General features: G+C 43.0%; 1 protein-coding gene across 6 annotated transcripts in view; it reads right to left on the bottom strand.

Moving 5' to 3' along the window:
• Dnajb6 (DnaJ heat shock protein family (Hsp40) member B6) overlaps positions 1–14151 on the bottom strand; it is a 57723-nt gene that overhangs the window by 18068 nt on the left and 25504 nt on the right. For 3 of the 6 annotated variants that reach the window (XM_036181515.1, XM_036181514.1, XM_036181513.1), the window contains 3 exons: positions 5184–5315; positions 3237–3378; positions 2268–2338 (listed from right to left, as the gene is read on the bottom strand). In XM_036181515.1, coding sequence (XP_036037408.1) covers positions 2268–2338; positions 3237–3378; positions 5184–5315 — 345 coding nt within the window. Of the gene's footprint in view, positions 1–1555; positions 2339–3236; positions 3379–5183; positions 5316–11517; positions 11943–13131; positions 13237–14151 lie in introns of those variants that run through there. The other 3 variants (XM_036181516.1, XM_036181518.1, XM_036181517.1) reach the window with 3 other exon arrangements.

Raw genomic sequence — 14151 nt, 5'->3', positions numbered from 1 at the left:
GCAAGGACTCAGCACATGGCAGCCAGCTTCTGAGAATGGCTGTACAAAACTGAGCATACCTTCACAAGCTCTCAGTTAGATTCGCTAAGACGAACCACTCAAGAGAGAACTTCTTTTCAAAGTGGCAAAGGGATCTTTTCACTTAGCAAGTCACTGCTTGAATACCACCACCACCACCCAGCAATTCAAACCTTCCCAAAGTGGCATCAAGTGGCATCCACCCTGGGAATTCAGCTCCCTGGGAACCAGTTTTAACAAGTGGGTTGTGTGTCTGCACAGCCAGCAACAGATACAACCTCCTCCTCCACCCCTGGTCTGGGCTCTAGCACAGCTGCATGACCTCCAATGCTTCATGTTCCAACATCGAAGTGTTCTCACTCATGCACAAACAAAAACCTGAGGCCAAGTATTGTCTCACTCCTTTACATTCCCATATCCTTAGCAACACCACAGCTTCTGTCTCATCCTGTTTCCAGGTACCTACTTGATGTCGTTAATGAAGTAGGGCTTTCTGGTCACACACAATTTGGGAAGCAAAACAATAGGCACCCATGTCTTCAAATTTGCAGTGCATTTACATACCCACCTTATCCAAAGGCATGGGAGTCACAACCAGCTCACTCCTAAGACATGTTCAAGTGCTTACTCCTCTGTCATCTTTAGATCATTCACTTTAGCTATGCACTTTAAAGGTTTTCTTCTCTCCTATGAAAGTTTGTAAAATGGCTATTCCTTATTCCAGGCAGTACAGAGTCCTTACAGTCCCAGGAGAAATTTTTACAACAATCAGAATCTACACACTACTCACTTCCTCAATGATAGGGCGGGGGCTTAATCGCCAAGTTTAGTTTAACATCACATTTAGCTAGAATTGTCGTAACCAAAGGTTATTTTTACAGACTGAAAAACCAGAGAAATTCATTGTTGGCTCTTTAATCAGACCATGATGTTCCATGCACACTGCCCTGAAGTGATAGTCTGTCTTAGAAAACTGCAACAAAGTTTTCAATGAAAACTTCTGGACCAGTTCCTTTTCCTCACAAACAGTTATACTAAGATTTGTAACAGCAGGGGTTGGGAATTTAGCTCAGTGGTAGAGCGCTTGCCTAGCAAAAAGAAAAAAAAAAAGGATTTTTAACAGCAAAGCATGATGGAGCATGCCTATAATTCTTTGTAGAAGGCAGGGAGATCTAGAGTTCAAGACTGGACTGAGATGTTTAGAGGAGATTTCAAAAATATACGGATGAGAGGGTACCAGTGGTAACTACCTGTCTAGCATGCATCAAGCCCTGGATTCAATCCCCAACAAATCACTAAGTTGTTGCTTATTATTTATACGGGTCTCCATATAATCTGAGACCCCCGCCCCCCCCCACACTGTTGGTCATTGTTCACAGGTCTTCGTATACTCTCTGTACACACAGACTGAAGACAGATCTCTATGTAACTTCCACTCAGAATCCACCATGATGATGGAAGGAAGCACAGCAGTGACACTGGAAGCCCAGGCACAAAATCACACAGACACAAGAAGGCTGCAGACCCACTCAGGAAAGAATGCACCAAACACATTCGCATTTATTTTCTTTTTTTTTTTTTTTTAAGCAAATGACATAGACCCAAATTACCAGCTTTTTTTAAACCTAAGCTTAACATTACATATTTAAACAATTGTCAGAACTGACGAATTTGCCAGCATCCATGCACAACTAGAAAACATCCTTAATTTACACTAAACCAGAAATGTATTACCATTGATGCAGTAATAGCTTTCATTACTAAATACTGAAAATAAAATTGAAATATTTCTGTGGAAGGTTCATCTGGCAATGTTAACTTCACAGCAGGCTGACACTACTCACTCACATGTCAACACAATGGGAAGGAAGCAGATCCATGCTGGTGTTAAACAACAGTCTTGTCCTAGCACTACTCAAGAGTCACAGGGCTCACTTCAGATTACGTTTTGTTTTCTTTTGTTTAAAGCAAAGTGCATACAGAGATTACAACAATTTTAAAGACAAAAAAAATGGTCCTATTTTGTGGTCCCAACAACAAACTCAAAAGTCTATGACAAATAGGGGCTCCGATGAGCTGTTTTATAAATACTTTAGATTAGGTACAGTTATACAGAAAGTCGAGTTCGTTTGAAATCTTCAAAAAAAAAGTTCCTGTTATTCCTCAAATGGTGCTTGTTATGGTTTACCATTTCTGTTAAATGCGTGCGTTGAATTACTTGTTATCCAAGCGTAGCAGGTGCTCCTTACCATTTATCGTCAAGGACTTTAACTCTCCGTCTTCCTCAACTTCTACTCTTTCTTGGCCATTCTCCACAATTCTGTAAGAAATGATTCATTTAGAAACCCATGTTCAACTGGAATGCAGGGTTTGCCTAGCACACTTTTGGCCCTAGGCACATAAGTGCCTAGAAGCACAAAAAAAAAGTTTTTATAATATTCTTAAATATGAGTATTTATAGAACAGGCCCATGAAAATTAAGCTCAAAATTCAGCTTAAGAATTCTAAGATTCCTGTCCTGTCAAAACTAAGTTTGGACTCTATAAACACTGTGAATCTGTCTGCTAACAAGACACAAAGAATAAGGCTGGGGCTGAGAGGGGTTAAGGGCACACCTTGGGCCAACTCCACCATAGGCTTCTACTCTGCCACTTTCCTTTTGTGACAGCACTGACAGTGCCAGGGAAGCTCACCTCAGAGACCACACAATGACACTCGTCAAAGTAAACAGTAAGCAAATATGGAAAGCAAAAGGCTTTAAAGCTTTAGCTGATTTAGAAATTCAGCTCAGAGGGATGTACAGAGCAAGCACATGAAACACTGTGCCACTGGACTCGCACGACCAAGAACAAACACTAAGCTACATGTGATGTGCATGACGATAACCCATCACTAAGACAGGAACAGGATTAGAGGGTTCAAGGTCATCCAGGTCTACCAAGTCTCAAAACATTAAAAAAAATTTTTTTTAAGTAGAAAAAATAAGGGCTAGAAATATAGCTCAGTTCGTAGGATGCTTGCCTACTGTGGGCAAGGGCCTGCATTTCAAGCCATAGCCCAATAGTGGTGTGAAAATCACTAACCACAGTACTGTCATCATGAAAGGCAGAAGAATCAAGAAATTCAAGGGGCAGGGGTAAGTGGCTCTCTGTGAATCTGAGGCAGCCTGGTCTAGGTGAGTTCACCACCTCAAAAGTAAACAAATTCATTGATAATACCTCTTTGTAGTGATTTTTTTGCCATTCACTATCTTAGTAGAAGTTGATATTGATTTGAAGTTGCCCATTCCGCTGCCGCCAAATGATGCTGAAGAGAAGGAAGTGATCCCCCCATGCCCTAGTGAGCCGAACGGAGTGAATCCTGTAGAGAAACAGAAAATACAGTTAAAGGATGCATACTTCAAGTGTTCATGCAAAAAATTGCTAAGTTCAAAACTTATTACGCTTCCAAGAGGGCCAGTGAGATGACTCAGTGGGTTAAGGTACCAGTTGTCAAGCCTGGTTTGCTCCCACATAATAGAACTGACTGCACTCTCCGTGCATGCCACTTGCTCTTCACCAAGTGACACACACACACACACACACACACACACACACAAGGAATTTAAATTTTTGTTTGTTTGTTTCAAGAAAAGGGCTTCTCTGTGTAGCCCTGGCTGTCCTGGAACTCACTTTGTAGACCAGGCTGGCCTTGAACTGCCTCCTGAGTGTGCTGCCACAACCTGGCTTAACCCACCCCCACCACCCAAAAGCTGCTTCAAAGAGCAATGTCTAGGTCCTAGTGTGATGGCACAAATTAATCCAACCAAGTGGGATGAAGAGGCAGGTGATTCCCCCTAAGCATAAGACCATCTTAGTCTACAGACTGAGATTTGAGGTGGGAGACACATGTCTGTCAACAGCATGGCCATCTCCAGAATCACTTCTGTAGAGCTATAGCTACTTTCTTTCAATGGTCTCTCCTCCCCAAAGTGCTTTGCTTCAGCTCATTGGTATTTCCAACATGCCAAAGACTGTCCCTACTCTAGGGTGTCTACTTAGTACCAAACAGTAGATGGGGCAGGGGTAAGAAGTATCTCTATGTTACAGACAGAGCACAACAGAAATAGGAGCCTACCTAGCTGGTTTTCTTGCAATGGGATCACAGGACACAAACCTTGTGCTAAGGGCTGCTGGTATTATCTCAGATACAGAATGCTTGTCAGCTTGCACAAGGTTCTAGATTGGATCCCCAGTACCCCAAGACTCAAAATTTTTTGGCCAGGTATTGTGGTTCATGCCTGTAATCCCAAAACTTAAGGGACTGAAGCAGGAAGATGACTACAGGTTTGAGGTCAAGGCTCTATAGTGATCACCAGAACAGTTGGGCTAATGAGACCTTGTCTCAAAAGAAAAAGTTTTAGACTAATAAGTAATTCTTTGAATAATATGAACTATAAAAATTTTTAAATAATTTTAGAGGGCCTGGAAATATACTCAGCAATTAAGAGGAGAGGTAACTGTAATTTTGCTAGTTATGAATAGTAATGTAAGTATCTGTGTTTTCTGATGGTCTTAGGAGACCCCTGTGAAAAGTTGTTTGACACACTCAAGGGGTCGAGAGCAGTAGGCTGAGAACAAGGGGCAAACAGATGCATGATTTATCAGCCAATAAAAGCATGCCATTAAAACCTGATGGCCTTAGTTTCATACCAAGAACCCATGTGGAAGGAGAAAAATCAACCCCAAGAGCACTCTTCCTCTGGCCTCCAAACAAACACAATGGCATCCATGTGCCCAAGCACTCTACCACTGAGCTAAATCCCCAACCCTAGAATTTTTTTTAAAGGTGGGAATAATGCCCTTTGTTTTCACATATGCAGACTTTTGGGACACAGCATGTCCTTCACAGCTTGAGCCACACCTTATGAGCACCTTAATGCAGGAGAAAACTATATGCCCTACAGTCCCACAATGGTGGCCATGGCTTTTCTTATTTTGAGATAGGGATTACAAGCATTACCTTCACATCTGTCTATATAGCAAAACCCTGACAGTCTACAAACCCACACTCAAGACAGGAAATAAATGTCCAAGCAAACAGAGACCTCCTGCCCAGCCCCCTACAAACTTCAAACTGTGCTAGCTAAAAGCCTGGTTCAGATTGATCCTTTAGGGCTTTAATACCTGTATCAAAAGCAGGAAATCCACCTCCAAAAGGAGGAAATCCACTGAAGGCAGAGAAAAATGAGCCTGCACCTCGGTTTCTGCTTCCTCGGTGACCCCTTCGGTTCCCAAAGAAGTCATCAAAAGGGTCTTCTAGAAACAAATGAAAATTTGTGTTATAAAAATAATTTCAAGTTTATTTTTCCCATAGGAGAAGAAAAATGGGTTAATGCCTTGATACACAGTCCATTAGGAACAAATATCATACTATTAAGAACAACAGCTCTTAGGAGGTCTGGATAACATGCCCAACACTTTCACTTACTGGTATCATTCATTCAAATAAAGCCCAATGCAAATGACCAGACAGACTCATAATGAGACTGGTGAGTCCGTCCATACACACCTGGCTCTTTATCAAGTCTTCAGAAAGTGCCATTCAACAAAGTTTTTTGCTCAAGTACACAGTTAGGCTCGTTAGAAAAGATGGTTTCAACTGTAGGACAAATCTCTGGGCTTTCCATTATTTTATGAACACATTTGTATTTGATAGGTTAGGTGCATGTATATGTAAAGGCAAGAAGCATCTGGTCCCCATGGAGCTGGAATTAAAGGCAGTTGTGAAATGCCCGACTTGAGTTCTGTAATCCAATGTCTTGCAAGGAATGAACCATCTCTCCAGCCTCTAACCTTAGATACTTGTCCAGATAGAAGGAGATTCGCCAAAATAATTCAGTATGGCCCACATCTTTAATTCGAGCTGAATTTCCAACAAGCCTGATCTACAAGTGTTCTAAGGCAGCAGCAACAAGTAGCTGTCAATTGCTAGTGAGCCTGAAGAGGCTGTCCCAAGAATTTGTGTCTCATTTCTGTTCAATTTGATGGCCGAGAAATTTTTACAAGATAAAGCTGGAGAGTTAACTCAGAGGTTAAAGGCATGTGCTGTTCTTACAGGTTCAGTTCCTAGCATGTGCACGGAGGCTGACAACCATCTCAACTCCAGTTCTAGGGGATCTGATACCCTCTTCTAGCCTCCAGGCAACACAGGCAGGCAGGACACTTACAGGAACATACAAGAATCTTAAATTTTTATAAGACCAGTGGAATCTGAAGTACTCTGCCTGAGACAAATGATCATCACTTTTAACTGAAAACATGATGATGCTCCTGAAAAAAAAAAAAGGCCTTTTCAATAGCCAGGCGTGATGGTACACACCTTTGATACCAGCTTGGGGAGGAGGGGGGCAGCACAGAGGCCAGAGGTTCTGACTTCAATGTCAGCTTGGTCTACAGGAGTTCCGGGGCAGCCAGGAATAGAGGAAAAACTGGGGTGGGTGTGGGTGTGTGGGTGTGTAGGTGTGGGTATGTGGGTGTGGGTATGGGAGTGGTGCACCACTGACCAATGACTCAGCAAGAATACTCTACATCTAACATATATCAACACTGCAAATCTAAAGTGAGCAGCAAATTCAGTTTTTCATTATGGCAGCTAACATAGTATTTAGAACTACCTTTTAAACTTACCTTATTGTTTTTATTTCCCCTAGGAAAGGGGGCAATCTGTAAAGAATCATACACTACATAATTTCAAACACAAATGCATGAAAAAGGATGTCACAGACAAATAACAGCAAGCAGACAAGAGGACCAGCACAAGAACTAGCTGGTCTGCCTGCAGTCAGATGAACACAAACACAACATCCCAGGGAGCCCTGGTTCCACAAGAGGGGTCTCTGACTGGCATTCCCCCAAAAGGGCTCTATCAGGATTGGATCACAGGGGCCAGAGCAGAGGCACAAGCGGTCAAGGTTATTCTGAACAAGACTGGCCGGCCAAGCAGCACTGCCTAAAAAAGCTGAGTCCAAGAAAACAGGACTCAACTGGCAAATGGCCCTGGCTATCTTCTTCCAAGGTCTGGCAGTGGTTGGATGAAAGGAACTTGGTGTGTTCACCAACAGGGTTTTTACTAATACAGGGTGAACAAACAAAGTAAAATGCTGTCTAAGCTGGGACTGAGGGAGGCCATCTCTTATGAAGTTCATTTATTGTCTACTTTGAAAACACATTTTAAAAAAAAAATTGTAAGTGTATATCCCTGTGTGGGTTTTTCATTTGGGTATAGTGTCCAAGAAGCCAGAAGAGGACACAGGATGACCTGAGTGCTGTAAAGTATCTCAAATGGCTAGAATGGAGCTTAATACAAAGCCTTAGGTTCCGTCCCATCCCAGCAACTGTGAACCCAGCACTTGGTAGAGGCAGGAGGACCAGATATTTGGGTCCATCCTTGGCAACATAGCTGAGTTTGAAGGCAGCCTAAGGCTCTGATACCCTCTCACCACAATCAAAAGCATCAAAAACACACTATATAATTCAGAAAGTTGGATCAAATCACATCATCAGCAAGAAAAACAAATTCTCCACAGCTAATCTTAAACTAACCAAGCGTTCTGTCTTTCCTGAAATCGTTAAAGTATGTCTGTATACACAATTTGGAGTGGGGACAACTATGGAGTCAGTTCCCCTCTTCCACCTTTCCTGTCTATGGATGTACTCAAGTCTTCAGATTTGCACAAGTGTTTTTACTAGCTAAGACATCTCATGTCCTGCCTCAACTATGTCTTTATTTTGCAAATGCTAAAATTTCATTTAGTGGTCTAGATTTTGTTATTTTTTTTAAGGATACAAAACAATATAATAGGGGCCATCTATACTAAACTCAAGGATTCTAACCTGCAATTTCTCCTTAATCATTGTTCTGGATAATTTGGGGGCTGCAGTTTAGCTAGCTCAGTGGTGGAACACTTGCTTAACATGTGCTAGTCTATGTGCTCCATCCCATGAACTACCATAATGTATGGTTTCACTTACAATGTTAAAATACATTTATCTGGGGGCTGGAGAGATGGCTCAGAGGTTAAGAGCACTCACTATTCTTCTAAGGGTCCTGAGTTCAATTCCCAGCAACCACATGGTGGCTTACAACCATCTATAATGAGATCTGAAGCCCTCTTCTGTATACATAATAAATCTTTTTTTAAAAATGTTTTAAGGAGGCCTGGAGAGATGGCTCAGGGGTTAAGAGTGCTGCCTCTTCTTCCAGAGGACCTGAGTTCAATTCCCAGCACCCACGTGGCAGCTCACACCCATGGCAAAAACATAAATGCACATAAAAATAAAATAAAATATACTTTTAAAAATGTTTTAAGGAGAAACTTTGTATGGTCCTTTTTTCTGACACTGAAGAAACTAGCACTCTATAGTGACTTAACAAAAGTATCTCTGCCGGGCGGTGGTGGCGCACGCCTGTAATCCCAGCACTAGGGAGGCAGAGGCAGGTGGATCTCTGTGAGTTCGAGGCCAGTCTGGTCTACAGAGCTAGTCCAGAAACCCTGTCTCAAAAAACAAAAAATAAATAAATAAATGAAGTGTCTCTAAGTGGAGAGAGACAGACAGACACACAGACACACACACACACACACACACACACACACACACACACACACTGAGAAGCATAAAAGGTAACAAAAAGCCTAAAGGAAGTAAGTGTGTAAGGCTGGTGAAGCACATTTTTCAATTTCCCAGGGCTGCTAGCTTCAAATCTGATGTTGCTATCAACTCCAGCCAGTGAAAGCCCACAAGCAAAACCACACACTCCACACAGCTACCCACATCCAGCAGGGAGAATGGACTAATTTTCATAGCCCTAACACTCCATCCCTGTGCTTCCAGATCAACTCCCAAATACAAAAAGCCGACCAAAAACAAAAAACAAACAAACAAATAATAAAAAAAAAAAAAAAAAACCATACACAAAAAAACCCACACAGAATACACTGTGGGAATACCTGGCATCTAAAAATCCTGTATGTGACTTTAAAACCAAATTACCAATACTACACAGTAGCTCAGGCTTAAAATGCCAGCACTGAGAGCTAGGGTTTTCAAGGCCAGCCTAGGCAATTCAATGGAACCAAGCTCACACTCAAAACTGCTAAGCAGTTGCACGGGCCTCTAATCCTAGGGCTAAGGAGGCAAAAGGGCTGCTTACTATAAATTCTCAGCTAGCCAGAGCCACACAGTGAAACCAGCTCTTAAGCAAAAACAAAAAGAAAAATACAGGGTTGGGAAGATGGCTCAGTGGTTAAGAGCTCTAGCTGCTCCTCCAGAGGACCAGGGTTCAATTCCCAGCACCCACATGGCAGCTCACAACTGTCTGTAACTCCAGTTCCAGGGAATCTGACACACTCACACAGACATACATGCAAACAGAACACAAATGCACATAAAATAAAAATAAATTATTTAAAAAGAAAAAAAAAGTCATCCTAAGGAGATGTACAGGGCAAACAAACACTAATCGCACTGCCTAAGAGCTAAAATTAAAGCACTTACTCAGTACAACTACAATTTTTCAAGTGGTATCTTTTACATTTCAAGAGTGGAAAATAACTACTTGGAATCAAAAGAAAACAAAAACCACAGCCAGGGACTACACACTAACCCACATGGCACCCAGGATGGAGAGAGACTGGTGCTAAGTAAAGGATGTTGAACATGTTTAAATTCCAACCTCTAAGTGATTTTGCATATAATTGGTCTAGTTCATGAGGAGCCTCGGAGACAGGATTATCCCCGAACTTCCTCTTAGAAGAAACACGCTAGGGCACTCAGTGACTCTGTTTTGGGGCACGGGGGTTCTTTCTACTCTAAGATGTTTAGTTCTATCCTCAGTGCTAACTTCAATCTCGTACAATGTGAGCCTGCTGCTTACCTTCCCCAAGGTAAACTAAAGAGCTAGACAATGGCACTGTTCCCTAACGTGAGCCCACATCAGTAAGCTTGGGATGATTCAACTACTCTTCCTATCAAAGACATCATGGGTTCCCACTGAGGTTGTTGCCCTCATCTCTGAGCAGTGCTCTGTCATGAATACAACATAAAAGTATTTGAACTAAGCTGGGTGTGGTGCCCACCCCTTTAATCTTAGTTAGCACTAAGGGAGGAAGAGGCAAAGGCAGGCCAATATGAATTTGAAGCTAGGCTGGTCTACATAGCAAATTCCAGGTCACCAGGTAGGGCTATGTGGAGTGGACCCTGTCTTTAATTAAAAAAAAAAAAAAAAAAAAAAAAAAAAGTGTGCCCGGCGGTGGTGGTGTCGCACGCCTGTAATCCCAGCACTTGGGAGGTAGAGAGAGGCAGGCAGATCTCTGTGAGTTCGAGGACAGCCTGGTCTACAGAGCTAGTCCAGGACAGGCTCCAAAGCTACCAAGAAACCCTGTCTTGAACCTCCCCCTCCCCAAAAAAAAGTGCAACCAAACAAGATACTTACTTGTTTCCTTCACATCTGGTTGCAGGGAGGGTGGGTTAAACAGGAAATACTACAGGAAATACTACAGGAAAATCTCAAGTACATGAAAACCTCAAGATACTGACTGTGGGGGTGGCCAGGTGTCAGGCTCCTACAGCAAAGAACACAAGCCTCAAAAAAACTTCAAATAGCACATCCTCTACTTCAGCATTCTTTGAATCACCCAGTTCATTCCAGAGAGAAATCACCAAATCAGCCTCTGTTCCCCTACCTTATAGGTAGGTATCAATCTCTAATTTAATCTCTAACCTCAACAGTCCATTTTCCTTTAAGAACAAGCACAGAAGCTAATAAAAGATACAGGCAAACTGTGGGTTAAAAGCCAATGAAAATGTTGCATTTTGCTAACTAGCTGGAAGGAAACTGGTCTAACATGTTTCTATATACTTTTAACTCTTACCCCACTGGGGAGAGAACCAGCACTTTGTAAGGATATCTGTGATGGAGCCAGAGACGCAGAGTCACAATCCACGTGCAATGTTAAGCCATCTCTGCTCTGTCACTTCCTCTCTGAGCTCTGCATTGTTTTCCAACTTCCAACTCTAACATCCCCAGCTTTCAAGATCCTTTACTTCTAAATTTATTACTAGCTCCTAAACCACACAGACTAGGATTGAACTAAACAACTGCCAAGAGTCTCCCTGAGCTCTAATCTCATCTCAACAGATGGAGCTTTTTTACTAGCAGCTCACTGAAGTGATCAAGATCAAATGAACTCAAGGACCAGGGATTAGCGCTGGTCACAGGAGAAACTGGACCCCGAGAGCTGCCCACAGCACATTTGCTTCAGCCAGCAGGGACCCTGGCATACCTTTACCTTGAACCTGCAGCACTGAGGAAGGAAGTTTGCTGTTTAAACCACTAGGACTGAGTACTCTGTTACAGCAGCCCAGCCATCCTACAAAGAGGGCTGGGCTGGGGCATCTGGGCCCTCCCCTCCCTGGTCTGCAGGTCAACTCTGGGAATCTGACCACATACAACATGGCAGTGATAGAAGCAATTTCTTTTTATTCTAGATAATTTTTAAATAAAATAACCCTTCTTATAAAAGAGACCCAGGCCATTCCTTTTTGTTTATTGGTGAACAAGCAGCGCCTCGGGTTCCGGCCCACTGTGCTCCTCCTCGCTCAGTAGCTCCTCACACTCCTCGCTGAGCTCCTCCGCATCCCCGAGACTGGCTTCCTCCTCCTCCTCGCTGGAGACGAGGTCCAGGTCCTCACTGAGAAGTCCGCCCTGGCCCCAGCTACAGCCTTCACTTGACTCATCTTCACTAAGGTCCAGCTCCTCACTGGATATCACATCCAAAACCTCACTGTGCTCGTCACTCAGGGCGTCTTCTACTGACTCCTCAAAACAGGGCTGGTCTAGATCTTCACTAGGCTCCAAGTCCTCACTGGCCACTTCCTCGAATCCTGGGGAGTAAAACGACTGACTCACTACATTAAAATTACGGCTCAGAAAAAAATTACCCTCCACACAGTCACCCTCCCCCAAGGTTCTCCATACCATGGGCCTTTTCCAGTGGCCTACTACTTCCTTCCCCAGAGCTCACAAGACTTGTGAAGAAAGAGCATACTGCGTGGGAGAGAGAGGAGAGACCCTCTGCCAACAGTGTCCAAGGCAGTTTGTTTTGGGCATTACAAAGTGAGAATGAAAATAAAATATAGCATTAAACCCACGCAGTTCTAAGAGATACTTCCTGCCATAACCAGTAAGAATCAAACGCCCACTGCTGGGTACTTGTCAGTCTTATACTACCACATTTACATAATAGGGACACAAGTAAAATATTATTCTGGGTCAGTAAAACACATGAAGACATCATCCTAATTCAAATTAATGCATATCCTGTTTTCATTCAGCATTTCAAGAAAGGCTCATTTGTGGGTGAGATCCATACTTTGGGAAATGTGAAGGCCAGCTGGCCTCAACATTCCACATACATTCCCCTCCACTGCTGAGCTCCTTGTGGAAATTGCCTACAGGGATTTTTCTGAAAAGGTGGCTAATCACAGGGAAAGGTGTTTCAGCTCCTGCAGGATCCCAAAACATCTCCCTGTTCCAGGTCTCTGAATCTGAGGACCCCAACCCATTCACCAGGGTAAGAGACCTGAAAAGTTTGAGCACACTGTAGCTCAACAATACCTTACAACAAGACGTAAGGACACTGTATGATCCCAGCACTTGGAAGGCTGACCAGAAATACAGGGAAAGCCTGGGCTATGTTTAAAATAAAATCTTAAAAATGACTTTTGAAGAGATAGAAAAGAGATAGGGATTAGGTCTATAAAAGCCAGAAGAGCCTCAAACTTAGGAGCCTTCTGTCTCAGTCTCTCAGTAACTAAAAAAAGCACACTACATCATACTGCACCCAGGATATTTATAATATTTATAATAAATTGAGCTACTCTGAACAACCAAACCCCTCCCCCTCCAAAAAAGAAGTAAAGAAATAAATTTGGTTTGTAAAGATTTAAACTGAAGATTCACTGGCTACAATCAATAGACACTGTGACTGGGTTTACAAAGGCTCTGGATGCTGCTGACCATGCACTAGGTCCCCCAGCCCTGCACTAACGACCCAGTCTACACTCCACATACCACCAGCAGGCTGCATGGTCACCTCATACACGTAGTAGCCGTGGAGTAGCTTCTTTTCCTGTGCGAAAATCCTTACTGCCTGAAAATGGAAGTCCCCTAGAAGACCTACAAGAATGGATTGAAGAAGTATCACTGCCACACTCAGCACGGCAATGCAGGGAGGGAGTGCCTACCTGAGCCACACCTGAGATGGAACAGACCTCAACACGCCTACATTCTTGCACTACTGATAAAAACTTAAGCTTATCTAGTTAAAAGCTCTAATATATACCTCCCATAGAAAGAATTGTCCAAAGGCTATAGAGTGTCCCATTCTTTTTCTCAAGGAAAACAAGCACTGACCACGATTCACTAAAAAGGAACACACACACACACACACACACACACACAACACACACACACACACAACACACACACACAACACACACACACTTTTCTGTGACAGTGTTAGGGACACAATCCAGGGTTCATACACACTAGGCAAGCATCCACCAATGAGCAATATCCACCCAAGGTGAGATGTTGGGATTGTTTTAATTTTTGTTGTTGTTGTTGTTGTTAAGATTCACTATGTAGCCAGAGTGGTGGTGCACACCTTTAATCCCAGCACTGAGGAGGTAGAGGGGATTATCTTTGTGAGTTGGAGGCCAGCCTAGTCTACAGAGCAAGTTCTAGGACAGCCAGGGCAGTTACAGAGAAACCCTGTATTTATTTAAAAAAAAAAAAAAAAAAGCCGGGCAGTGGTGGCACACGCCTTTAATCCCAGCACTCGGGAGGTAGAGCCAGGCTGATCTCTGTGAGTTGAAGGCCAGCCTGGTCTCCAAAGAGTTCCAGGAAATGTGCAAAGCTACACAGAGAAACCCTGTCTCGAAAAAAGATTCACTATGTAGCCCTGATGTCCTCAAACTCATGATCCTTCTACCTCCGTTTCCCAAGTTCTAGATTATAAAGAGGCACGCAACACAACAGACTTCAATTTTTCTTTAGTGGGGGGAGATGTAGCAGTACTTCAGATGCCTG

Source organism: Onychomys torridus, chromosome 3 (genome assembly GCF_903995425.1).
Source record: "Onychomys torridus chromosome 3, mOncTor1.1, whole genome shotgun sequence".
Taxonomy (NCBI): Eukaryota; Metazoa; Chordata; class Mammalia; order Rodentia; family Cricetidae; genus Onychomys; species Onychomys torridus.
This window is presented reverse-complemented; position numbering and strand designations above follow the sequence as displayed.